The 25,087-nt window shown below is 39.9% G+C and overlaps 1 protein-coding gene and 1 long non-coding RNA gene across 34 annotated transcripts in view; both read left to right on the top strand.

Moving 5' to 3' along the window:
• LOC308195334 overlaps positions 1 to 15,750 on the top strand; it is an 83,190-nt gene extending 67,440 nt beyond the window's left edge. Inside the window, exons 2-4 of one of the 12 annotated variants that reach the window (XR_013951408.1) lie at positions 2,114 to 2,177; positions 4,732 to 5,863; positions 7,098 to 15,750. This is a non-coding gene — a long non-coding RNA (uncharacterized lncRNA). Of the gene's footprint in view, positions 1 to 2,113; positions 5,864 to 7,097 lie in introns of all 12 variants that reach the window. The other 11 variants (XR_013951409.1, XR_013951410.1, XR_013951411.1 and 8 more) reach the window with 11 other exon arrangements.
• Positions 1 to 25,087, top strand: part of GRIP1 (glutamate receptor interacting protein 1) — a 325,251-nt gene that overhangs the window by 81,506 nt on the left and 218,658 nt on the right. For 14 of the 22 annotated variants that reach the window (XM_080592312.1, XM_080592315.1, XM_080592323.1 and 11 more), the window contains exon 1: positions 15,785 to 20,559. The exons of 7 other annotated variants lie outside the window; for them this stretch is intronic. In XM_080592312.1, coding sequence (XP_080448438.1) covers positions 20,427 to 20,559 — 133 coding nt within the window. In that variant the 5' untranslated portion in view covers positions 15,785 to 20,426. Of the gene's footprint in view, positions 1 to 15,784; positions 20,560 to 25,087 lie in introns of those variants that run through there. One more of the 22 variants, XM_080592308.1, reaches the window with a different exon arrangement.

The following is a 25,087-nucleotide window of genomic DNA, read 5'->3' as shown; positions in this document are numbered from 1 at the left end:
GCCTGATTCAGCAGGAGTCAGGAGCTGTTATCCTGCACCCAGGTGAGATAGGATGCTCAGCAGCATCTCCCAGTTTCTGCTGAGCTTTTATCAGCTTGCGTAACCTTTAACTTGAGAAACAAAAGTGCAGCTGCACGCCACCCTGCTTTGGAAGTTTGCTAACCTCTGCACTAAGGGAATCAGAAGACTTTGAGCTGGAGATGCAGTTTTCTTGGGCTCAAAACAGCTGTAATTACTCTTTCAGAAGAAATGTTCTCTTCTAGTGAGTACAGTTGTTGCAATGTCTGGAATATTTATCCAGGAGTTAAAGTCTTGCTTTGTAAACTTAACTAGTTTATCAGAAAAGTAAACTTTGTGCTCCTCGAGTATGACCTACCATGAGTCTTCTTGAGAAAAAAATACACGCAGGAATAAAGTTAAGGTAATAAGGAAAGGTAGAGTCGTCTTCTTTTTATAAAGATGTACGTCAACACACATACTCTCACATATAAAATTTGGGTACCAAGGGTAGGGGAAATATGTAAATGAGTCATGGCGGAAAGCAGATGTCAGAGGCAATGGAAAGCAAAGAAGTAGCAGCATGACAGAAAGAATGAGATGAGGGAAGCAGCAGTGAAGAAGTGAGCACGGAGGAAAGTACAAATGCTGGAGGAAATGCCTAAAACTTTGAAAACAGTGTGGCCAATTACAAGAGTAAAACTGAGTTTGGAAGGGAAGAAAGATTGCTGAAGGATAAGGAGTAGTCAGGCACTGGGACGGGTTGCCCAGGGAGGTGGTGGAGTCACCGTCCCTGGGGGTGCTCAAGGCAAGGTTGGACGTGGTGCTTAGGGACGTGGTTCAGTGGGTGACATTGGTGGTAGGGGGATGGTTGGACCAGATGATCTTGGAAGGCTTTTCCAACCTTAATGACTCTGTGATTCTATGAAAAGGTAAGGATTGCTGAGAAAGTTTGGAGAATCAAAAGGGGGAAAACAAAAAGATGTCATCTGTAGTCAAGTGAAAGACAAGTGGGATGAACAACACAGGGAAGCAGAAACAAACAGATTTCATACATGAAATGTTAAACAAAATTATTGGAATGTTGAATAGAAAGACAACTGGAGACTATGAAAATTCAAACTATTGTTTCTAAACATGACAAAACACATCTTCCAATGCATGCAGTTACTGTTTATATTTGAATGTGTTTGTAACTAGTAGAGTTAACTTTTAATGCTTTATCTTTCTAGCCTCTTGGATGGCTTTTAAGGTTCTTGTCTTTTGAATATGCCAAATGGGTAGGCATTTATTTTGGTGTTATTTGGAGCCTTGTATTATTTTCCTTGCAAATAATTTCATATTTTCCATGTTGTTTAAAAGATACTATTCAATGATTTTGCAGTTGCAAGTGTTTGAAGTCACTATAAAAGCATTGCAGATTATCAAAACTGATGGATCAACAGCGTTCTTTTGTCTGAGAAATGAGAACAGCAACAAACCCTCTGATCTATTTCATACCTCTGCAATGCAGAGCTAGCCACAAAGTACCTCTGTCTGATGACACTTTTGTTTTTATACTTTGAATATCTATTTAGTAGTCTGGGCAGTTTTTCAGAGTTTTCTTTGTGTAAGTAATACAAAAAGTTTTACTGTTGTTAATTTAATCCCACTACTGTTTTCATACCTCTCCTGGTTTAGCAGGATGTTTAGCCAAGACACAAGAACTCATAAATTAACAGGGTATGTAATTAAAGTTTGTTAAATGCTGTGTTCAGAAGAGAAGTGGTATTAGCTTAATCCCTTTGCCAAGCCAGTGCAGCAGCAATTATCTTGAGTTCCATGTTTATTAAGGAGTATACTTAAAATTAAGCGAGTCATTGGCATCATCCATCTGCCGCGTTCTGAAAAGCAAACTGATTTTATTAGAATGAACAGTGTAAAAATCTAGTTTTTCTCGTTGTCACACGCACAAATTTATTCATCTTTAAATTCTAAAATAAAATAAAGAACAGTAGTTATGTGGTACGTATCATTATTCAGAAAGACTGGGCAGTCTAGCTATAGGCGTCATTCTGTCAGTAACAAAGTCATGATCAGCACACAAAAAATTTGTGACAATTTCTTCCGTTTACAGGCAAGCTATAGCACGAAGTAGAACATTTCTGGAATGTAGCACCTACAAATATCGTGTTTCCCTTGTAAGTTTATGCAGAAATTCCTTGTCTTTAGGTAAATATTCATGCTAGAGAGAGCCTCTGCCGGACCTCTTGGTACTTCATTCTATTTGTTGTGTTTGGAATAATTTAATTATTTTTTTTTCCTGTGAACTTCTGAGTGTTATGTTGTTCTCTGTACCGTTATTTAAACTTTTTGTAACTCCTGTATTAGGGAACAGGTGAAATGAAGGGGAAGGCTGCTGTATCAGGCTGCCAGTTGGTCTTCAAAAATAAAAACTTCCAGCAGTGATTGCAGAAGTTATAATAAGCATAAAATAATAAAATACTTTTTTCCCCCATTATATTTAAGAGGTAACACATTTTTACCATTGAATTATCACTGACATCATTAATACATTATTTACAATAATGATGAAATATTTGACTCAGATGTAGGGAAGTGAGAGAAAAATGACTAATTTTTCAGTGTATGTCGTTTCATCCAAGGCTTCTGAATTTTTGATTTTGTATTGCACATGCATTTGTTCCTGTTTCCTAGGTAACATGTTTTACAAAAGCAATTTTTTACCATAGTAGAAGTAAGAAAAGTTAACCTCAGATAAGTTTGGAACTATCAAAACCTTATTAAATCTGAAGCTTTTAAAATATAGATTTAATATTTCAATCAAAGGTCTCTGTGTGCATGCCTTTAGATACATGTGTATGGGGTATATAGACATATACATTTGCTTAATTTTAAATCGTAGCAAAATTGTTAATTTCTTTCACTTTATACATGCACACTTCCAAGTTTAAAGAACATAGCAGTTTATGCCTTTATTCTGTGAGGGTAATAAGTATATGTGCATATTTTATATATAGTTTGGTGAGATAGTTTATATCACTAAAAGTAAATAAAATAACTGGAGAAAGGAGCTAGATTTGTAGATGTTTATAAGCAGGTGGAGATTTCAGGCTTCTCAAAAAAGAGCATTCTGTTTTCTACATGTATGAAACTGAGATTTTTTTTTGCCTGCCTATGATATGAGGTGCATCTAAAGAACTTTCATCCTAGTTTGAGACTTGTGCTGGAGTATTAAGTATAAATTGAACTGTAAAGTTGAAATACTTTCACCTGCTTAGCTGGATGAAGGGGAGTAGTGGCTTTTAAAATGAGTGATGAAAGAAGCGTCTTCAAATAAAAAGACACTGCTGGCCACTATTTCACCTGGTAGTCATGTATTTTTCTTGCATAAAATGTGACGAAAACTACGGACCTTGATCATGCGAGCAATATTTATCTCTTTAAGCTGACAAAATCAGTCACATTGGGTACTTGGTATTTCTATTACCTTTCATGTAACCAGTGGGTTAAATGCAATCAGTTCCAAGCTCTTTAGTATTTTTTTTTTCATGATATGTTTACCAATGGTTTATTTAGAGGACAAAGCATTATGTCTTTACCTTAAAGAGAGTCAGCATTGGTCTTAAGTCTGAAGAGGTCCTTCTACTTTGCTTCTGAGCATTCAAAAGGATATCCAGATATGAGAGAGGATGTTACAGAACTTTCTGACGTGAGAACATCTTCAGTTCCTTTATTAGAAGATATCAGTTTAATGTTTTTCCTCTGTATACATCATCAGAGGCCATTAGACTGTGTGAGATACAGTTCAGGGCGTTATGATCAAACTTCCTGTGTGAAATTAGTTTTAGAAAGCTTATGGGTGATCACCTGAAGGGTGTTTTGTCCTCGTGTTTAATCTTTTTGGAAGATCGACAGGCAAATTCTCTATGGAATGTAGCCAAACTTCTTTTTGTCTTCTGTGCTGTTAAGGCCTTGAAAGTTAAAAGGGGATTTTACAATTGCTTGCAATTATTGTGCACTGTGTATTCCTCTGTCAATGTACGCTGTAAGTCCAGTATTCAGCAGAGTTTCCAACTTTGGCTCTCAGCCTGTCTGGGAATTTTGTTAGGGCATAAGGAAGTATTTGAAATTTTTATTTTATATGCTGACTACGGTGACATTCTCCTCTCTCTCACCCGCCCCATTTTTCATCCGCTCAGATATCTCAAATAATTTTCTGAGATCCAGTAGTAAATTTCTAAGTATGTAATATTGCACACTTATTTATGGTTGTAATCTGTTAGCTAAAATAAACTGCTCGTGCAGAAGAGGAGAAAATGCATATTCTGTCTGAAGATTTCTTAGTACCTTTCAGTCTTCAGAAGTGCAGGAAAAAAAGCTGGAATGATCCTCTGGAGATTGTATAGTCCATCTCTTAGCCCAAGGCACTGTCTTTGTCATTCCTCACAGATCCTGTATCACAGAGAATTATGGAATAATTTAGGCTGCAGGAGCTCTGGAGGCTGCCTAGTCCAGCCCACTGTTCAAGGCAGGGCCACCTTCAAAGTCAGATCAGATTGCTCGGGGCCACATTCAGCTGAATTTTGAATAACTCTGAGGGTGGTAAGTCTTCTCTGAGCATCTTGCCCCAATGTTTAACCACCGTTATTATGAGTTCTAACCCCTTTCATCCAAACAAAATAGTTGGAATTTCCCTTTTCAACTTGTTTGTTGCCTTTTGTCCTTTTGCAGTGAACTTCTGAGAGGAGTCTGACGTTCCCTTGTTCGTATTTTCGAAAACAGCACAGCCCCTAGATGATCACTTTGTCTTTTTTCTTAAGACAAAACAAATCTGGGTCCCTCAGCCTCTCTTCATACATTGTGTAATCCATCCCGGGATCATCTTGGTGGCTCCCTGATGGACTGGATAAGTCTTTTTGTCTACCAAAACGGCACAAAATACCGCAGGTAGAGTCTCACAAGTGCAGAGTTGCGGATAATGATCACTTCGCTTTATCTGCTGCCTATGTGTTTACTGGTACAGCCCAGTACGGAGCTGGTCTTCCTTTCTGCAAGGCTGCACTGCAGACGTGCATTCAACATGTTGTCCACCAGGCCCCCCCAGACCTGTTCTGCAGAGCTGCTTTCACTTGGTGCCCGTGCAGTTGAATGGAATTGTTCCAGCTCAGGTGCAGCACTTTTGTCTAGGGGTTTCTGTCACACTGTCCCACTCTTCACTGCCCTAATCTGCACAATGTTTTCCTTTATGTTCTACTTGAATCTTCCTGTAGATGATAGAAAATAAGTTTTACCTTTTTTTTTTTTTTTAAAGTTTTTCCTCATTCTGTCATTTTGTTATTCTCTTTATTTTGTTGTTACCACAGTCTTTTCTCCACCTTTTTTCCCCCTCATTTTCAGATTAAATTTCACAGGCCTTTAGTCCAGGCACATTTTTTTTTTTTTTTTTTGTAACTAACATTTTAACTGTGGACAGAAATGTCCAATTGAGACCTTACCAGTGCAGAGGAAAGCAGAGAAGTAACTTTGTCTGCTATAATTATGTTAAATATATTTGTATGTTTGCCTAACCTGCAAATATTGGATGGGGGTTATGGTGTTGGGTTCAACTTCTGAATGACTGTGGTCCCCAGGTGCTTTTCATGGTAACACCTACCAAATCACTTCTTCATCATCCTCAGTTTATGTAGTTTAATACTGCTGGTTATTGGAATATCTGACACTTCTCTCTATTGAATGGCATCCCGTTTTCTTTCAGACGATTACTTGAGTGTATTCTGATCTGCTCATCCAGAGGGCTTACATCTGGTTTAAGATTGGTGATACGCTGTACATAGATATATTAGTATTGGAATGGAACATAAAGGTTTGTATGGGTTTAATGTATAGAAATGAAAATATTGGATAGCAGTGGATCCAGAAAGATCCAAATGATTTGCTTCTCTGGGCATTGGATCACTAATTGCAAATCTTAGCATAGCTTTCCAATCAGTTTTGTGTTCACCCTGAGAAAGGCAAACTTTCTTTGAGTGACATATATTAATTGTGAGAATGTTCATCATAGTTAGCACATGGCACCTGTTGTGTCCTCTTTGTCTGGTTTTCTGTCTTGCTGCTGATTTCACATGATTTAGCCATGTGAAATCCAGGTTGGCTGTTTTTTTTGATGTTCTTGTTGTTTTTTCCCAGTTGTTTTCAAACTGTTCTGTTTAATTTTTTACTTTAGTTTTCACATGAATGGAATTTTAATGCCAATTGTGTAAAGATGCTCTTCTTCCTCTCCTTCCCTCCCTGTCTCTTTCTTCTGCTTTTTTTTTTTTTTTAACACTGTAGTTGACCTTTTCTAGTTGTCCTACATCTCTATGAGTTCTCAAAGGTGACTAATAATGTCCTTGAGATTGTTAAATTATCGTCAGCCAAGTTACCGCTTCTCCAATTGCAACAGTGGGGAAGATCTGCCTTCTGCAGATGTAGCAGAATTGCCAGCAAATGTTGAGGTTTTGTCCAGGACATCAGCAGTGTAGCCCCTTCTCTTATGTGAGGGTACCATGGACTCTTTTAATGACCACAGATGGTTGGCCCTTTGGTTTTAGGTCCAGTTTTAAACTAATACAAGAAGTCTGAGTCGTATTAGCTATAACTGTGAAGGGGTAAAACAAATTCTCTTTGTGCTTAATGGATGTTGATGTGCCCTTTAACAATAAATACGCATGGGTTTGGAAGAAGGCCTGCATGTGGTTTGAATATTGCATTTCTTCACTTGCAGTCAGGCCATTAACATAATTTAAACATCCTTCTGTGTAAATTTTTAAGCAAACACACACAAGCATTAGCATAAACCCATTTCTAGACAACCCCCTGCAACTCTGTGCTGCCAATTTAATGTTGTTTCAAATGCTCTGACTTTGCTGGAACATTCACTACATGCTAACTTGCTGAGAGTGCAAAAAAACGAACAAATGAAAAACTTGAAAATGTTTTTCCTTGGCAAATAATTGCCAGTCCATGTTCAACTCCTCATGGTGGATTTGGGGTGCAGGTACCCACTGCCACCCCATGAATCAATGTGATGCTTGACTCAGCGATGTTGTCATTCGCAGGGCACAGTATGAAGAACAGAGTCCAACACGAGTACTTCAGCACTGAGCTGGTTTTGTGAAGAAATAAGGAATGGTTTTTCACCTTGTATTTTGTGAATAGGTATTTATTTTTGTTTCCTTATCTTTTCCCACTACATTTAGAAAAAAAGGATCATCTTAAATGGTGACCCACTCTGTTGTTTAGCTTTTCAGTGTGCCGAGATTGTAGGACACTGAACTCAAAACAGTTATTTGATGAACTGCAAAATATTGCCATTGTAAGACTTCAAAATATTAACCTAGGTCTCAAAAACTGCAGAAGTGGAAAAAATGAGGGAGAAAAGGTAAGTGCAAAGAGTATGGGAAAGGTCTGGCTTTACTCCGATTTTGCCTATTGACTTGTAGAGTGTCTTTAAATTACATTTTCAAACTTTTGCTCCTAAATTTTGTATGCTATAAATGTGTACTTGAACTACAAATTGAGATTCTTATTTGCTTTAGTCCAGGAGCTGGTGTTAGAGCAGCTGGTCAAGTATTATTACACATGCAGTACATTCAACAATGTAGCTGTGAGCAGCAATGCCTCCAAGTCCATTCTCAGTATCGTCTTTTCCCTTTAACCTCTTGGAAGTGTCATCAGAAGGGATTCTGGGAAGACTGGCTGCACTGGCATACAGGAAACATCTTATTAAATCTAATTTAAATCCTCATTTCATAAACTTAAATGTAACTCATAATTTTTTATCTTCCCCTCAAGAGGTTATTAAATACACTGTGTAAAATAAAAGATATGACTGCTCATAAATCACTAATGCATGCGTGAATGTAGGACTTGATTTCAGCCCAAATGGCATGCATAGTATTAAAGAATATAGAATAGTCTTCCAAAACCAGATGGTTAGTCATTTTCCAAAATTAGTGGCTGAAATTCTTCCATTCCTATGTTCTTTTATTAAAATAAAAAGGGCATGTGATAGTTGTCAGTTCAGTAGCACATATACACTGTATTAGAGCTGTCACTTTTTAAAGACAGAGAAGCAAGTGGTTTTTCTCCTCCAGCTCTTGCATGCTTTACTTTTGCCTTACCTGCCAAGTCTCAGCTTTTGAACTCTGTGCTCATGTGTAACAGTTGACGACATCAAGGAACAAAAGAATAAAAGAGTGAATCCCCCTAACCTGTCCCCACTGTGTGGCACACACGTGATTTCTTGTAGGTTCTTATAAAGGATTCCCTGAAGCTTGAATTCAGAATCCAACAAAAAACTCCTTGAAAGTTGATTAAACTTTCCTATTGGCCTAAGTGGCAGGGAGGTTGGAACTAGGTGATCTTTAAGGTTCCTTCCAACCCAAAACATTGTGTAGAATCATTGAATGTTCACAAAAGTCAATTTAAAGGTCAGGGTAACCATAATAATAATAACAAATACATATATATATTTATTAGTGACCAGCAGAGAGTCTGGTCCAAATATTTTGCATTTTATGTCTAAGGTCAATCCATGTGCGACTAGAGAGAGGAAAATCCTGACTGTGGGGATAAAAGGAAGTGTGGGTCAACATGCTGGGCAGTGGTCTTCCTCTGTTAGAGTGGGTTTCCTCTATGTGAGCATAGAAGCAGGATGGAAAGAAAGTGTGTGAGAGAAACACTGTTTAAAGCATGGGCAGAATGGGCTTCAGTTTAATTGTCCGAAAAGTCTTGATGATTTCAGTGTAGCTGTATGAAGTGTGGGAAGTCACCAATTTGGATGTGTGTTTGCAGGATGGAGATGGTAGGGCTTTCATAATGGAATCACTAGGGACAAAAAAGAAATAACCATGTAATACTTGAAATGAAGTTTTGTTTGCCTTTTTTTTCTTTTTTTTTTCTTGAAATATATGAAATGCTTATTTTTAACTTCCTTGTTAGTTTACAGTAATTTACAACTCATTGGAGATCTTAAGTCCTTTTTAAAGTTTCACAATTTTAATTCAATTATTCTCCTTATTTTACAGTTAGACCAGAATGAATTTTTATTCTTTGCAAAAATGAGAATTAGTGTATTGATTGAGATTTGAAGTGATAATGAATTATAATGTCTTGTAACTGAGCAGAATTTTTAAGCTAAGAGAGCTGGGCCTGGTTAGTGTGGAGAACAGAAGACTGAGAGGGGACATTATCAACATATACAAATATTTGAAGGGAGGGTGCCACTCTTTTCAGTGGTGCCCAGCGACAAGACAAGAAGCAACGGGCACAAACTGAGACACAGGAAAGTCTGGCTGAATATGAGAGGGCACTTCTTTACTGTGAGGGGGACAGAGCACTGAACAGGTTGCCCAGAGAGGTTGTGGAGTCTCCTTCTTTGGAGATATTCAAAACCCGCCTGGATGCCATCCTGCGCAATGTGCCCTAGGTGATCCTGATCGGCAGGGTTGGACCAGATGATCTCCAGAGAGCCCTTTCAACCTCAACCATTCTGTGGTTCTCTGATCACAAAATAATAGGTATCCCTTGAGTAAACAGAGTTGGAATTTTTAATTTCAATGTGTAGACTCCATTCATGTAAAAAAAAATAATAGAATTTGATGTCTGCCTACTGTAACAGTCATCCCCTTCACACACCAAGCTGTATATTTCCAGTGGCTTCATAATAGGAAAACTTACGTTAGTTTTGTCAATGTATTAGAACCTCCACAAAAATAGCATATAGTTTTACTTTTACGTTTTTGCACTACAAATATTTGTAGGAGTGCTAAACACAAAGAAAACAATCCTTAGCTTCTGCATTATCTTTGCATTTTTAATTCCCAAACTGATTTTTTCATGGTAATTCAGATGCATCATCGGTTAATGCACTTTTAGTGACCCTTACTAATGATGCAGTTTGTAAAGTTATTGTAAAGTGGGTGGGGAGATCTTCCCCCTGAAATTAGAGTAAATGTGACTTAACTTTGCAGTTCTGCAAAATCGGTAACAAAGTGAGTAGCAAATTAAGCAAATTCATCCATCTGTGAAATATTTCAAGGTCAAACCTTTATTGGCTACAAGATTTCTAACTAAAAAGACAGAGGATGACAGTACTTACAGTTTGGTAATGTTTGCTTACTGACCGTGAAATGAAATTTAACAGTGCGGCATGTCTACATTTGTAAATTTATTGTAGTTGTTTAGACTTCTTGGAAAATGAAATGTCAAGCTATCAGCCTCAGCTTCCACGATGTTGTTTAGGTCCAACGAAGAAGTTCACTTTTTTCTTTTTCTCTTTCCTTTTTTTCCCCCTCCAGTGTGAGGTTATTTTCATTTCACCCATGTTTTTCTTAAGTAAAACAAAACTTGTGGCACAACTGCATCTGTAGTTAGTATGGGACAGTACTGCACAGATGTAAGCATCTTACTGGAGCAACTGCTAATAATCGTGATGCTCACTATTCAGCTCAGTGGACAGTGCATAGGTTTGAGCACTTAGAAGATTTGTAGATTGAGATCCTACGCTGTAGATGTACACAAAGGTAGTGACCTGCACTTGGAGATTCCAGGCCCCCCTCATGGTAGTGCATGGAATAATTTATAGGCAAACCAATTCCAAGACTAGAGAATAGGACAGTAGATTGCAAATACCTGAAACACCTCTTTGAAGGGGTTAAACTGAGACCTAAGCTTTTTGCCTTTTTTTTTTTTTTTTAAGGAGAAAATAGAATTGCAAATTCCAAAATAGGTTATTAAAGAATCCTAAGTGTCAGTCTGTATCATGTGATAATCTCCGTACAAGATGGTATAAAACTAGGGAGAATTTATGAGCATTAGTACACAGTTGCTTCAGTGGTTCTGAGCAAAATTTTAATGGTTGAGTAAACAAAGTAGAAATATTTAGCAAGTCATCTTGTAAAATCCACATCCAGTCTGAATTTTCATCTTTTAGAAGTGCTGTCTATAGATGTATACTGAGCATCTAAAATAGGGAAAATGCTTCACAGTTGCAATGTCTGCAATAAATTACAAAACTCCGGGATAGTGAAGATAGCTGCATTGGTTTTGTACATTGATTGTGATGGTATAAAATTTCACTTTTTTTCATCCTTTGGTTAGTGTTGGTGAAGACTGAAATCTTGGATTAGCTTGGTCTGTTGTATATTGAGGTGAAATAATGAGCTCTGCCACTTCATGTGTGTGTTAAGAAATGCGGGACTTGCATTTTGAACATTGCATTCACCTCCTTTGTCTTTCGTAATTAACCAAAAGGAACGCTACTTGTTTATTGATACGCACAGTTTTGACTCTGATGTCCAAATACATCTTAAGGAGCTCAAACGCCCATAGTTGCAGTAGCAGGTTGCTGAAATGATAGCGCGTAGACCACAATAGAAACAAGACGTGAAGACGAAGATCTGGTTGAAGAGAACAGGGAAGAGAGAGTGGGGATGAAAATGTTTTACACAGGGGAATAAAGTGTTTTTTAGGGATGACTTCTTGAGAAAACCGTGATTAGTGTTTGTATTTACCAGTGAAGAGGAGGGCTACAAGAGAGGAATTAAACCAATCCTGAAGTACAAAACAACATCAAAAGGGAGTTTGAAAAGTTTTGCGTGTTGTTTGTTTGTTGTTGTTGTTGTTGTTTGTTTGTTTCCCCGCTGTTAAGTGCCACAGGACTTAAATTTTCAAGTACTCTCTTGTTTGGGAACGATGAGCTTTCAAGAACAAGAAACCTCAATTACCCTATCCCTTCTAAAATGTGTGTTAAGGTCAATATCTCATAGTACTTTGCAAACAAAACCAGAAGTATGTTATGTCCTGTATCATTGCCCTGTGAGTGCTGAATGAAACACTGAATTAGTCACCACTTTATAGTTGGCCCCAGAATTTTATATGGCAAAGCTATTAATGTACGAGTGAATTTTCAGCAGAAAATGGCAAAACTCATGGCAGAAGTGGGCAAGTTTCACCAGCTCAAGATGTAACGCATTTTTTTTTTTGCCTGTGGTTTGCCTCTTAATGTTCAAAACCAGGAATATCAACCTCATGGAGGAGAACTGAACAGACAGTTTTTAGAGCTTGTATATTTGCTTTATATATATATATATATTTTAGCCATTTAACAACAGTGTAAAGATAAAAGGTTTTCTAGTTTTGTTTGTTTGTTGTTTCTTCCTTGAGTGGATGAAGGTGGATTTACAATAGGAAACATATTATGATCTGAACTGTAGAACCTGCTCTGTGCCCTTGGAATGGGGACAGAAGGGAAATCAAAGCTCATCCATAAAGAGGTGTCAGTAGTTCTCATTTTCCAAACTGCTGTTTGGCATGAGGGAGATGAAGTACCACACTAACGCTCAATGGGCCTTGCTGTTGTACAGGAGACTTGTGGATGGAAACTGTGATACTTCAGTTCTGTGGACATGTAATACTCGGGTCTCATTAATGCGAGGTTACATGTGAAGTTGTCCTTTTGCCTTTCAAGTTGCTCTGCTAGTCTTTGTTCTTTACACTCGATAGGTTTTGCAGTTTCAGATTGTGCAAGGATGATAGGAATTATTTAAAACTCAAGATTCAAAAAGAGAATGATTGTGTGCATCGGGTGTTTAGAGAGAAGGAGAAGGGTTAATCCATCTGAACAACTGGATTCTTCATTGCCATCATGTTATGTTGGCCTGTGCCTCTAGGGCAGGGGACTCCAGATGGATGGCTTAATTTGCATATATATTTACATATTCTTTAGTCATAAATTCACATGATCATAATGGAAAATTTGCCTGTGGCTGTTTTTTTGTTGTTGTGTGTTTGTTTGTTCTTTGGCAATTGAACAGAATTTTATTCTTGTTAGAGCTCACCTGCAGTAAAATCTTTCTATTTATCTACTGTATCTTGACCCTGATAAAACACAGGGGGCTCAGGATACAAATCATCTTCTGGGTATCTTTTTTTTTTTTTTTTTTTTTTTCCCCAGAGGGACTTTTTCATTGCTCGTTTCCTAGTTGCAGTCTTCCCTGTCAGATTTCTCTCCAGTTGCCCATCCTTTATTACTTTGAACCACTCCTTCAATTTATTAAACAAATGGAAAAAAATTCTTGTTGCAATAACTCATTTTTGATCGAAGAAATGCACAACTTATTACTGGTAGATGCTTTCAATAGTGATGCATAACAAGGTTTTCATTGCTACCAAATGATTGCTGCTATTAAATATGAGTAAGAAAAGAGGTAGAACACCCATCGTGGTGTTCTGAGGGAGCACAGGCATTCCTCTGCACCAAATAGTTCATAAACCTAAATTTCATATGTTATCCCTGATATGGAAAACTGATACCAGACAGAAGATGGGTAAAGAGGAGGATTTATATCAAATGTTGTTTCATTTTAGTGTTACGTATCATGCTGGTCCTTTGTGTTTTAAGATGAAATCTCTCTACACCCTTGGAAGTAGGGTGGGATAATTATGGGAATACATTATGTGGGTGTGAATGTGCGCTTCCACTCTCTGCGCAATGAGACTGTGGCTCAGGGCTGTGGGGAAGAGTCTCAGTAGGATAGGATGCATCTATAGGAGGATGTGCAGGAGGATCTTTCACAACCATTTTTGCTTATCTCCTAAGGTGAAAGAAATTAAACATATTTAATGTCACATAATAAAGTTTCTTGCGTAAAGTTTCAGATGGAAAGAAATGTCCAGGGATGGATTCTTTTTTAGCCTACTGTAATTCTCATGCATCCAGGTTTGTGTCTTCCACTGTCAGCTGAACCTCTGAATCCCACCTACTTCCATCCTATTTGGTGTGGTACCCTATACCTCCTCTATTCTGCAGGTATGCACCTTAAGAAAATATTTTCATGTTTTAATGTGAGAACTTCATTTCACATATCTGCTGGGTATTTTTGTTTTAGTGAGCTGTGATTTAATTAATTTTTTTTTTCTTTCCAGTGTTCTGCATAGATTTTAATTATGGTTAGAATTGCAATATGCAGTTTCATAAGACTAGAAAATTAGGAAGATATAGTTTTTACTCAGTGAGGAGGATGCTTTTTTCCATATGTTTTTCATAGGTGGTTTGAGTTGGTTGCTTTATGCAAAAAGCAGACAGAAGCACAGTATGCAAAATCTTGGTAGTGTTCCCTCTAGCCATTTGCTACGTTTCTTTAGAAAGATGAAAACACCTTTAATTCAGACTTTCTCAGAGAATTATGTTCTAGTTTTAGTATTTTAAAATATCAGTCTACTGCACGAGCCCTTAAGGGGTTTTAAATATAGTTAGAGTAGTACTCTGTTAGCTTTTCTTGTAGAATGACTATTGGTGTCACAGGATGTTAAGCAAACTCAAACTTCTTTTTTGTACTTAATTTTACCTAGGCATTTCCTTCATAGTGGTCAAATTAACATTTGTTTCTGCATATTCGTGTATTCTAATTAGTCACTCATTTCAAGCTAAATAAGCTGGACAGAAAGGAAGAAAAATAGAATGTATGCAAACTGTTTCAGCTGAATTGAAGAAAAAAAAGAAAAGCTTCTTTCCCCCGAAGCATACATTCTGCATGAAATTCAACTTGACAAGTGACCCTTTTAAAACAGTGCTACAAAGATTTCTCAACATTCTCGATATACGAGAGACAGCCTTCTATTAGACCCACAAGCAGCCCCCCAACTCCCTCTAAATGAATGTAGCTGCTTCTTCTACCCTTTGTATTCTACTTTATCCTTGTTCACCGCACTAGTGTTCATGGTTTTATGTGCACACTTTTATGTGAGAGAATGCTTGCAAAAATAAAAATCATTGGGAATGTTAATGTAATATACAGGTGATATAATACAATAAAATACGATACAATAAAGAACTCCTCCAAGGATTGTTGGCAGGTGTGAGTCTAATGAAAATTTGTGTGTTCATGTGAAGAAAAAAAAAAACACAGGAAGATTTGCCAGTTAATTTACAGATTGGTGACAGAAAAACTGATCTCCAGCTCTTAAGTCTTACATTCAAGAATTGAGGAGCAGTAAGAAACAATGGTCTGTGACTGCGTGTGAGCAATGAATAACGGAGTGTGTGAATGGCTTGTGAAACTGAGTGTAATGCCTTAAAATCAGAGGAAACTGAGTATTTAACAGATAAAAAGTATCCTGTCTCTAAACTAAGGGTGGTGGATTAGCAGTATTGTATCACCATCCAGTTCTCAGGTAGCTTTGTTCCAGTAGGAGGGGAACTACTAATAGCTAGTGCACTAGCTATTCTGCTTTTCTGTTGTCAAATGAGAGATGTGCAGGGTAATTGTTAGTGTCCCCCGTGGTTTCGATGGTCTCCACAAGCATCTTTAGGAGGAGCACAAGACCTGTGCTCACAAGTGTGCTTCATAGGGGGGTTTCAGATGGTGCTACGGGATCGCGGCTGTGGTAGGCCGCTCGCTCCCTCCCTGCCCACTGTACTGTATTTGTCCACGGTGCTGCTTGTACAGACGCGGACCTTATGTTCTTACACCGCTTAATAGATTGTAAACCACAGGCATTTTATGATTTTCAACTCGAGCAGCTCACATTTTACACCAAGATATTTAGGGCAAATTTTTGAGTGGAAAATTACAGCCTTAACATGAGCAATTATGACATGTAAACAAACAGCTGCTCTTGAAAAACTAGAAGGTCAGGCAAGATGATACAGTAAGATGAATAAGGGGAGTAGTTTTGGGAAGTTCCTTTGTCTGTTCTTGCTGGTTTCCAACATTACAACATACAACAATACAACATTATCAAAGACAACCCTCAGTTGAAAGAGATCTAGAGAAGAAAAGGTCTGTTCCTCCCTTTTGAGGTTTGCGGTATCTTTATGGTTAGCTGTTTGAGGGAGGAGGGAAAAGAATCACTTTCTGTATTTAGCCAACCTCCAAAATCTGGTTGTATCCAGCTTAATTTTTGTGTTTTGTGCTGTGTATAATTCCGTGTTATTTTCCAAGAGAGTAACCTGAAGCAGGTGGGTTTCTCCCGCTGCCGCCGTGTGCTCTCGTGGGCAGTCGCATCCCGGCGGGAGCGTTCTGCCCCCTGCAGAGAGCTCCCAGGGGCAGCCCAGAGAAGTAGAGGCAGGGACAGGAGTGTTCCTCCATCTAAAGTCATTTCTCTTAAACACCGAAACATGATGATGAATGGGATGCAAAAGATGTGCTTAAAACTGTTCGTATTTGCTGCCAGTTCTGTTTTGTATTTCTGGTACGAAATGCTAGAGAGGCTTGCTTCATATTTAGGCTCTGGTTTCAAAGCACCATGTTTGCAAGCCCAGTCAAATGGAAATCCTTGTTAAATATTTACTACCTTAGTGCCTTATCCATGGATATCAAAATGTTTTTCCTATCACTTTCCCCAAATGTTGGAAAAGTGCTGTAGAAGACAGTTGTGTCATCTGTGAAATTTTACCTAGATAACTGTATAGCTATATGTATGCAAATAAATAGCTAAATGTGGCTATTTTACAAGATGAGAGACCCAGTCTATGCTGTGGACACAAAGGAAAGTCAACGCTTAAGTGCTGACATTGTCCATGGCTACAAGAGCATTTATGCCTCAGCATAACTATTTGGAAAGGACAGTATCTTAATGGTATATTTGTTTTATTATTGCCACAAAGGCTTCTCCAGTAAGTCAGTGACCTGAGACAGATCCAGTTTGACAGAGCTTCTTGGTAATACAAATTAAACAAATTACTTATGAGAATGGTGAATGTAAATATTAGCTAAATGGTGTCACTTGGCAAAATGTTTATTAGGCAAATCATGCTGGAGAGAGCATGATAATCCTTGCTTCTTCTAATAAAGCCACCTTGGAAGTAGCAATAGAGCACTTTCTTTTACTGGAGTAGCTGTATTCATGGAGAAAGATGAGCCAAAGAGCTTGAGCCATATTTACGTTGCAACTTCTGTTGTACCACCAGAAAACTGAATCCCCAAATTCTAGATCAGAGGGAGCTTCAGTATATCAGCTGACACCTAATCTTATGCTCTCTGGGCATCATTATCTTATTCTCTTTGTCATTAAGGGATGAAACTCACTGTCATCTCTGATGTTTTGCATTTAAAAAATTCTAAATCCAATGTTTTCTTTCTCTGCTCCACCCACAAAATCAAAATGCTTTTCTGAACTGTTGTATGCATCTGGTATGTTCCTGTTCTTTTATGCATTTTCAAGTATGAGGTTGCAAGGTGGCCATGAAGGAATGAACTGTGTGAATCCTGAGCAATGGGAAGAGCAGTCCTTAGCTTTTCCTTAGCTTTTTTTTTTTTTTTTTTTTAAACTGCAGTGAACTGTGTTTGTGAAACTGAATTCTCTGCTTATACATCTGAAAGTAGGACTATGATAAAATATTTACAGGTATGACATGAGGAGTAGCTAATGAATGTCTCCAGTGTTCTTAACAAAGCAGTCGAGGTAGTATGTAATGCTTATGAAACATAAGTTTTCAGTAATCTCGGTAGTAAAACAATATTTTGACTCGTATTGATCTGCAATACCATTGCATTCAGTTAAGGTACATCTTTCTTTTTAAATTGCCCTAAATAGCAAAACATTTTAGGGAGGGGAAGATCCTATCAGAAGCTCACGTTGTTCTAGGTTTAAAAAGCGAAATGCTGGCATCGTCTGTCTCTGCTGGTTGCAGTCAGACAAAAGGAAGCGGCTGTATAAATTATGTGCTGGCAATACAGCTCGTGGGTTAGAAGCCGTGAGCAACACCTGCTTCTGCCCCTTGGGCACGGCAGAGGAAGCCTGACCTCTGCAGAGCAGCGGTGGCTGCACAGAGCTGCGGGATGTGAGCCCCCATTCTCAGCCCAGGAGCTGGCTGGTGCCCCCTGCCCTGCCGTGCCTACCTGTAAGGGTGGCGGCTACTGCCTTTGGGACTGGCCGAAAACACCAGTCCGTGTGGTTTTCTTACGACAGAAAGGACAGAGTCTCTTGGGGCGTGCTGAGGACAGGGGAACCTGTAGCCCCTGCAGAAGCTGCTCATGCAGCAGCGTCTTGTTGAACCACCGTGGTACCGGGGACAGGTGGATTCGCTTGGTGATAGCCAAGTGTTTGCATCATTTTGTTTATCTGCTCTCATTTACAGGGTGGTCTAAAAGCAAGAAAGTTTTGCCGCCTTCTCCCTTGTGAAAAGTAGCTGTATCGCTTCGAATTGAATTTATAATTTAAGTTTAGGAAACAGGGATGTCTGCAAGACTTCTGTCTTATAGCTGGATGTTTCTGACACCTACAAACAACTTTTTGCACAGCTGTCAGGGAGAGCACTCTGCAGGAGCAAATACAGCATCAAAACAACATTTCCATCTCTGCAAAGAGAGATTTCTGTCTCTGCTGTAGGCAAAGTCTTTGTTTGGTTTTCATGTTTCATGATACTAATTTAATGTTTTTGCTGGTTGGTGGCAGAGCGCAGAGAAGACACGTGAATTGAAACCTTCAGAATATACAGTAATCTGCTCTTAAGGATTCATGTAAAAAGTTTTATTGATTTTTTATTATTTTTGGTAATATTCCTGCAGGTTCTTTAGTTTTTCAAAGTTGAAAGCTGTACGATAAAAACAGGCATGTAATAAAATGTAGCTTCCTTACAGAAGTTATACTAAAAATAATTCTGGACCTCAGGGCGTTCATCAACTGGCAACAGTGGTGGCATTTTCATAGGGGAAAAACAGGGGCTGGTGAGGTTAGGGAGGATTAGTGCATACTCGCATGGGGAGCTTGGTAGGTGCTTTCATTGTTTTGTCATTTTTTCTGGCTAAAATGGGTATGTTTTTCTGACTATACTGTTTTAAAATACCTGGGAATCCAGAACAGGCCCAAAAGAGCTCCGACTTTTTCAGTGCATTTTTTTTAGGACCCTCAGACAGCAGATCTAGCTGGCCTCTGCCGATAACTTTCACGTGTTTCAAAACCAGAAAATCCCAACTAAATTCTGATCAGTCTCTGCCTACTTCTATTGCAACAATGATAAATCGCAGTCCTGGCTCATGCTTCGCTTCTTTTAATGCTTTTAAAAAAATCGTTCTGCTTTGCTCTTTGCAAAGTAATGATTCCCACTGAAGCGTCTGCATCACCAGAGACTCATCCCGCCTCTGTGTGCTGCTCATTTTCCAGATGATGATACTGTAAAATGGGTTTCGCAGGACTGTCTGATGCCCTCGTGCTCACGGGAGCTGCGTGCACAGGTGCAGGCGAGGACGGATTGACCGAGGCGACTGATGGATCCCGGGCTCGTGGTGGTCACCAGCAGACGCCCTGCTAGACTGGAGACTTTGCTTGGCTTACAAGACAAACTATGATAGATGGCACGGTGGTGGGATTTGAGCAGGCTCTGCTTTTGTTTTCGAGTGGGAGGGAAACTATACTAGGAGCACGCATGAAATTCCTGCCCTATCTCAGGGAACGCTGTGGAATTGGGACGTGCAGCAGGAAAAAAGAGCGAGTGCCTTTTCAGGCTTTTTTCTGGTCTCCTCCTGTGCAAAGCACAGTTTGCCGTACCTTAATTTTAAAGTTTTAAAACTCTGCTAGGATTTTAAATGAGTACGGCACGGTGTGCGCGTGATGTGGCTCCCTTTGTTTGCCTATTGCCATATAGCCCGGCCAGCTCTGTAAGAAACCTGTCTGCGAAGCGCATTTTAATGTTTAGATCTAGCAGCGATTAGAATACCCGAATGCCCAGTGGGTATACGTGTCATTTTTTAACAGCTGCCGAGCTTTCTCCCTGCTGCTCCAATTAACACGTTCAGCGCACGCTTGCCGGCGAGTGGGCTGTGTGTATGGATTAAACCACCCCGCTGGTTATTCGCCCCGTGTGCCCGATGCCAGAAACGGATCGGCGTCTTTCCCGGCGTAGGACAGATGAAATCAAACGGGGTCCCGAGTCTGTGCGGGTGTAAATACGTGGAGGGATTTAACTGGCAGATGAAAACCTGCTTTGCCTGGAGACGTGGTTCAGTCCATTGACTAACATCTCTCCCCGCCTCCCAGCCCCTCTTCAAATGATGGAGACAGAGGGCAGCGAGCTCCCGGTGCTGGGCTGCCTCTGGCTGCCAGGCACAGCTTTCCAACTTTGTTCTGCTTAAAAACTGCTTGGAACCCTGACTTTCTCCTTCCCTTTCAGTTTTTCCCTCCTTCATCTATTTTCATGCTGAAATATTCCAGTTGGTAGCTTTGATTAAGTGTCCCTTCCCCACCCCCCCCCTTTTTTTTTTTGTAAAAAAAAGGAAAACAATATGCTTTCTAGTCCTAGCTGAGGTAAGGGTTTTTTAATGGTACCAGAGCAGATGGTCGAAGGTTGCAGCTTTCCTTGAGTGCTTGCTGTTAATTCATGCTCGGACAGCTCTCCGTGAGGCAGAGGGCGAAGGGGGCTGCTGGCGGGCGCTGCTGAGGAGATGGAGCGCTTCTTGGGCTTCGTCAAGCAGATAAGGAGGTCGAGAAGAAGAAAAGGCAAAAAGTACCGGCCAGAGGAGGATTACCACGAGGGTTACGAGGATGTCTATTATTATGCCTCAGAGCATTTTCGAAGTAAGTGCTTTGCCTAACCTCTTTTTCCTTTAGCTGTGATAAATGCTATGTTGTTAAGATTAAAAAAAAGGGGGGGAGGGGGAACAACTAAATGCAAAACGCCCAAACAATATTCCCCACTTGGTAGAATCTGAGCCTTGTGCAAGTATTAAAGCATTGGCTTCCTGTTATGGATTGATCTGCCTGTGACTGCTGATGAACAATGCAAAACAGCTGAAGTGGCACAGCAGCTCCCAAAGTAGGCAGGGTCTGTAAACCTGCTTAATATTTCAGGTGCAGTTAATCGAGGCTGACTGCTGGAAAGCTTTTGTTAAAACACTTTGTTTTGCAAACTGATCCGCTGGTGGTCGCCCTTGTAGGGTGCCTTTGTACCGTGGGTATTTTTGAAGCAATAGAAAGGCAGCGATCGCTCATCGTCGGTTCAAGTTGATGAGTAATGCGGGTTGCTGAGCGAGAGTCAGCCCTCTGAGCCTGTGCTGTGACCCAGGCTTTTCGGCAGAAACTAACTCAAGTGGGCTCCTTTGTTGCGGCGGGTCCAGGCTCCCTTACGAGGCACCGCGTAGTGGGTTTTGTGGGGTTGCAGTCACGTGGCTGCAGCAGCTCGCTGCGAACCAAAATACAGCGCCTGCTGCCCAGTCCCTTCCCAAAACGTGCCCTTTCGGCTCTGTGCCCTGCTCCTGCCAGGCTTTGGAGATCAGACTTTGCCATCCGCTTCAGCCAGAGGAGGGGGAATGCCCCAAACTGCCCGCGGGGACACCAGGGGGTGTGGGACCCTGCCCGGTGCGCAGCCCCGCCGGTGCAAGGTGTTGACAGCAGAGCCAGCCAGGCACAGAAATGATCTTCTTAAAAGGGTTCTGCTCTTCTGGCTGGTGATTTGGGAGCTTTGCAGTGAAGCTACGCCTTTTGTTGAGCAGCTGAAGTTTGCTGCACTTTTTTTTTTTCTTCATGTACTATAGGAGTAGCTGTCACATCCTTTTTGTGTCATCTGGTTTCATGTCCATTTTGCGGAAATAAATCATAAGAACCTTACGTTTGTTTTGAGACAAAATAATGAATGCGACTGCTTTACAGCAACAGAGTTCTGCTATTCTGTGGAAAATACTAAAGCAAGTGATTTTCCTCTTGGTTTTCTTCGCTTGCCTATCTCTAAAAGTAAACTAATGTAGCGTGATTGATTGTTTACTGGGTTTCTTCCTTATACATTCTTTATCTCCTTTCATTTTTAAGAAAATTTACCATGCTGATAATCTTTAGGTTGTTAAGACTGAGTTCTTATAAGAAAAGACCTATTTTCAGGGGCACTGCAGTCATAACAGGTAATGTTGGCATAAAATACACAAGAACTAAAAATTTTAAATCTGCTTAGCACTGAAAAATATGAAAATGATACAACTTAATGAAAGCACGCAACTTTTTTTTTGCTTTAATATGCAAATAAAAGGAATGTGTCAAAGCAGGATGTCAAAATATTTCCCTAGCTGATTGTTTTGTTGTTGAAGGTCTTTTAAATAAGAAAGCAAAACCCCTCCAAAAACTGTCACGTGTAGTAAGGATTTCTTGAATGTTGATTAATAAATTATTACTCTTGACTTAATTTAAGGAACTAAGATTGAGCCACATGTCTAATAGGTTTTTCATTTTATTCTACTTAGAAAAAAATAGATATTACACCCCTCAGCCTGTGGAAGTCAGAGGTATTTTCGACTGGACGAATGTGTGTCAGGTTTTGGAGTGTTGTTTATATTAGTGCTGATAAAAAACCAGATTGAACAGTCAACACAGTGCTTGGTCCTGCAGAGTTGGATTCACGAGGAGTTTGCAACTTCTCACAGTTGCTTACACAGAGCACGTCACAGGAGATTCGGGCCGTGGGGATGTGTTTGTTCGTCACCGGCTGGGGAGCTGAGAGCCCGTACAGAGGCACAACATCCAACACAATCTCTCCTCAAAGGTCCTTTTGTCCGCTCCTTCCCCGCGCTGCGTGCGTCGCTGTTTTGGTCGGATAGGCGTGGTGGCTGCTGAAACCAGCGCACAAAATGGGCAAAGAGGCTGCCGGAGCTGCTATAATGCTCCCTGGAAATTGGAGACGTTTCGTGTAATGGAGACAATGAAATGTTTCATTCGGAATTTAATTATGGTCTGGTGTTACACGGTTTACAGTGCAAATTTAGAGTAATTGCAGAGCTTTTACTAGCCTTTCCTTCTGTACTCATATGCTTAGAAGGATGTGTGCTTGAAAATAAGGTGGTATTTATGGGTATGATTCTCAGAATATCAGAGCTAATGAAGTCAAAGACCTGTTGTTCATTCAACCGAACAGAGTAGGAGCTTTTTCAGATTTTGTTTCCTCTCTCTGCATTGTCATCCATCCCTCCTGAAGGGTCGTCTTTTATGAGCTGTGTATCCAATTAGCCAGTGCATTTGAAGATTGTCTGAGCCAATTGCTTTACGGGCCTGTTATCCTCTCATCCCCCCATGCGTAGTATTGCTTAGGGTGTTGTAGGGAGACTGAATTAATGTAAAATGCAGAAAGTACGTTAGAATAACCAAAGGATCAAACGGAAACAAAACAAAGTTATAAATAGAACAGGCCTCTGGGAATCACAGGAAAAAGGTGACATTAGTTTGTCCTCAGCGCAGTTGTGCCCGGGTACTGTAGCTCCTCTCGTTAAGTATACTCTCTTTAATCCTCTGAAGCTTTGCCATGGAGGACCAAAATCACAATAATACTGGGGAGCAGGTAAGAAAGGTGCAGTAATACCTAAAACTCCCGAAGTAGAACAGAGACCCCAGCTCTTGAGTCAGACGTCTTTTTGCTTGGGCGTTTCATTCATTGGCGTTAAGTGGATAGCCTTGCTTTGACACGCAACATCAGCTCTCTTATCTTTCCTGAGAGTCTCGTTCTGTGCTATGTAGTGCTGGAATAACTAAAATAATACTCTCGATACACAAACACTGATTGACATTAGTGTTGCAGGCGTCATACTCCTTTCGCTGGGACTTTGCACAGTGAACATAATGGGCGACGAAAACTGCCCAAGCTACTCGGACAAGTTGGTGCTTATCACAGAAAGTGCTTTAAAAAGTGCTATATTTATCTCGTGCAGCGTTATGGCAGTACCATTCAACCTGTTCCTTTTAACGAGGCTTTGGGTGAACAAGGCCCTTGTTATACTGTTTCCAGGACTGATAGCAAACGGCGGGACTGCTGTGTGGCACAGCTGCCTGGACCTTTCCCAAGATGACATATGTCCTTTCACTGAAGGCAGGATGCTGCGCCAGCACCTCCGAGCTGCGGCCTGGAGGCAGGAGGGGGTTTTTGGAGCCAGACTGGTTACCCCTGACCAAAACAAACACAGCCTCCTCCTTCCCCCACTCCAGGCTGATTGCAGTGTTAAGTCTTTAGTTTGCAGAACGTTTGAAAGGTCTTGGTTTTGTTCCAGTGGAATGGAAACGGATTTTGGAGGCTCACAGGTGATATAAAATATGGTTGTCACAATCTGCCTGGGCGGCACCAGGGCGCGTTACTTCGAACACGTGCTGGGAATTTTTGTCTCATTTATGTTGCTTCTGGTTTCTGTCATCCATTTCTTCCTGAAAGATCCTCAGTTTTCACCTGTTTCTCTTCTGTTCTTCTTCCCAGCATGATGTCAGCAGCATACTCCATTGGCATAAAGGTTTTATGTTCTGTCTTGGTGCCATGAAAATACTAAAGAATGATCCCAAAAACCAACACGTAAAATAGTCTACAAGTAAACTCCCACTAACCCAAAAGTTATTTGTTTTTTTTTAAGCTCTGCCCCTTAAAATGTTCCATGTAGTCACCCACAGTTAAGCAAATAATTTTATCGTAACCTTTGTCAAGGTCTTGCCTATGTCATTTGACAGGAGCACTGATATATTAGATGAAGTAGTCTGCCGTAGGGTATCTTTGGTCATGTAGTATTTTTTCTCTCCCCCCTTTTATTTCAATTTATGGTTTTAATTTTATTTTTCTTCAGTGTGTTTTGAAGTATACCAAGGTTAGACCAATACAGCTGTTTTCTCAAATCAGTAAATACTTAGCTTACTTTTATCTCGTTGAAATGGTAACTTAATTATAGATTTTAAAAAATCTTTTAAAAGCTGTGATGTCTCGTATTAATTCTTCCACTCTTAATGTATGAGAATCATCAGATTCGTCACTGTTAGGACATTAACATCTTTGAATTTGCCTCCAAAATGCATGTGATAATTTTTCCACTTTCCATTAATTGTCCCATCTCTGTCTGTCCCTGTGTCTCCACTGGAGAGTGAAGGTAAGGTATTTGACTTCCTTCGTGTCCCCCAACTCTTAGCCTAGCAAATGAGGCAGAAAGGAAAACTGAAAGTTTCATATAACTCAGAATTGAAGATGTCCTCTTTGTTGACTGAAATCAAGAATAATTAGGTAAAACGGATATTGAATGTATGATACGCTGGTTGTGATTATGTCAGCAGAAAGCCGCCACTTGCTCAGATTGTGCATTATTCTCCAACATGACTCAGT

This window comes from Anser brachyrhynchus (genome assembly GCF_964034855.1).
Source record: "Anser brachyrhynchus genome assembly, chromosome: 1".
Lineage (NCBI taxonomy): Eukaryota > Metazoa > Chordata > Aves > Anseriformes > Anatidae > Anser > Anser brachyrhynchus.
Note: the sequence above shows the minus strand (reverse complement) of the source record. Positions and strands in the feature narration are given on the sequence as shown.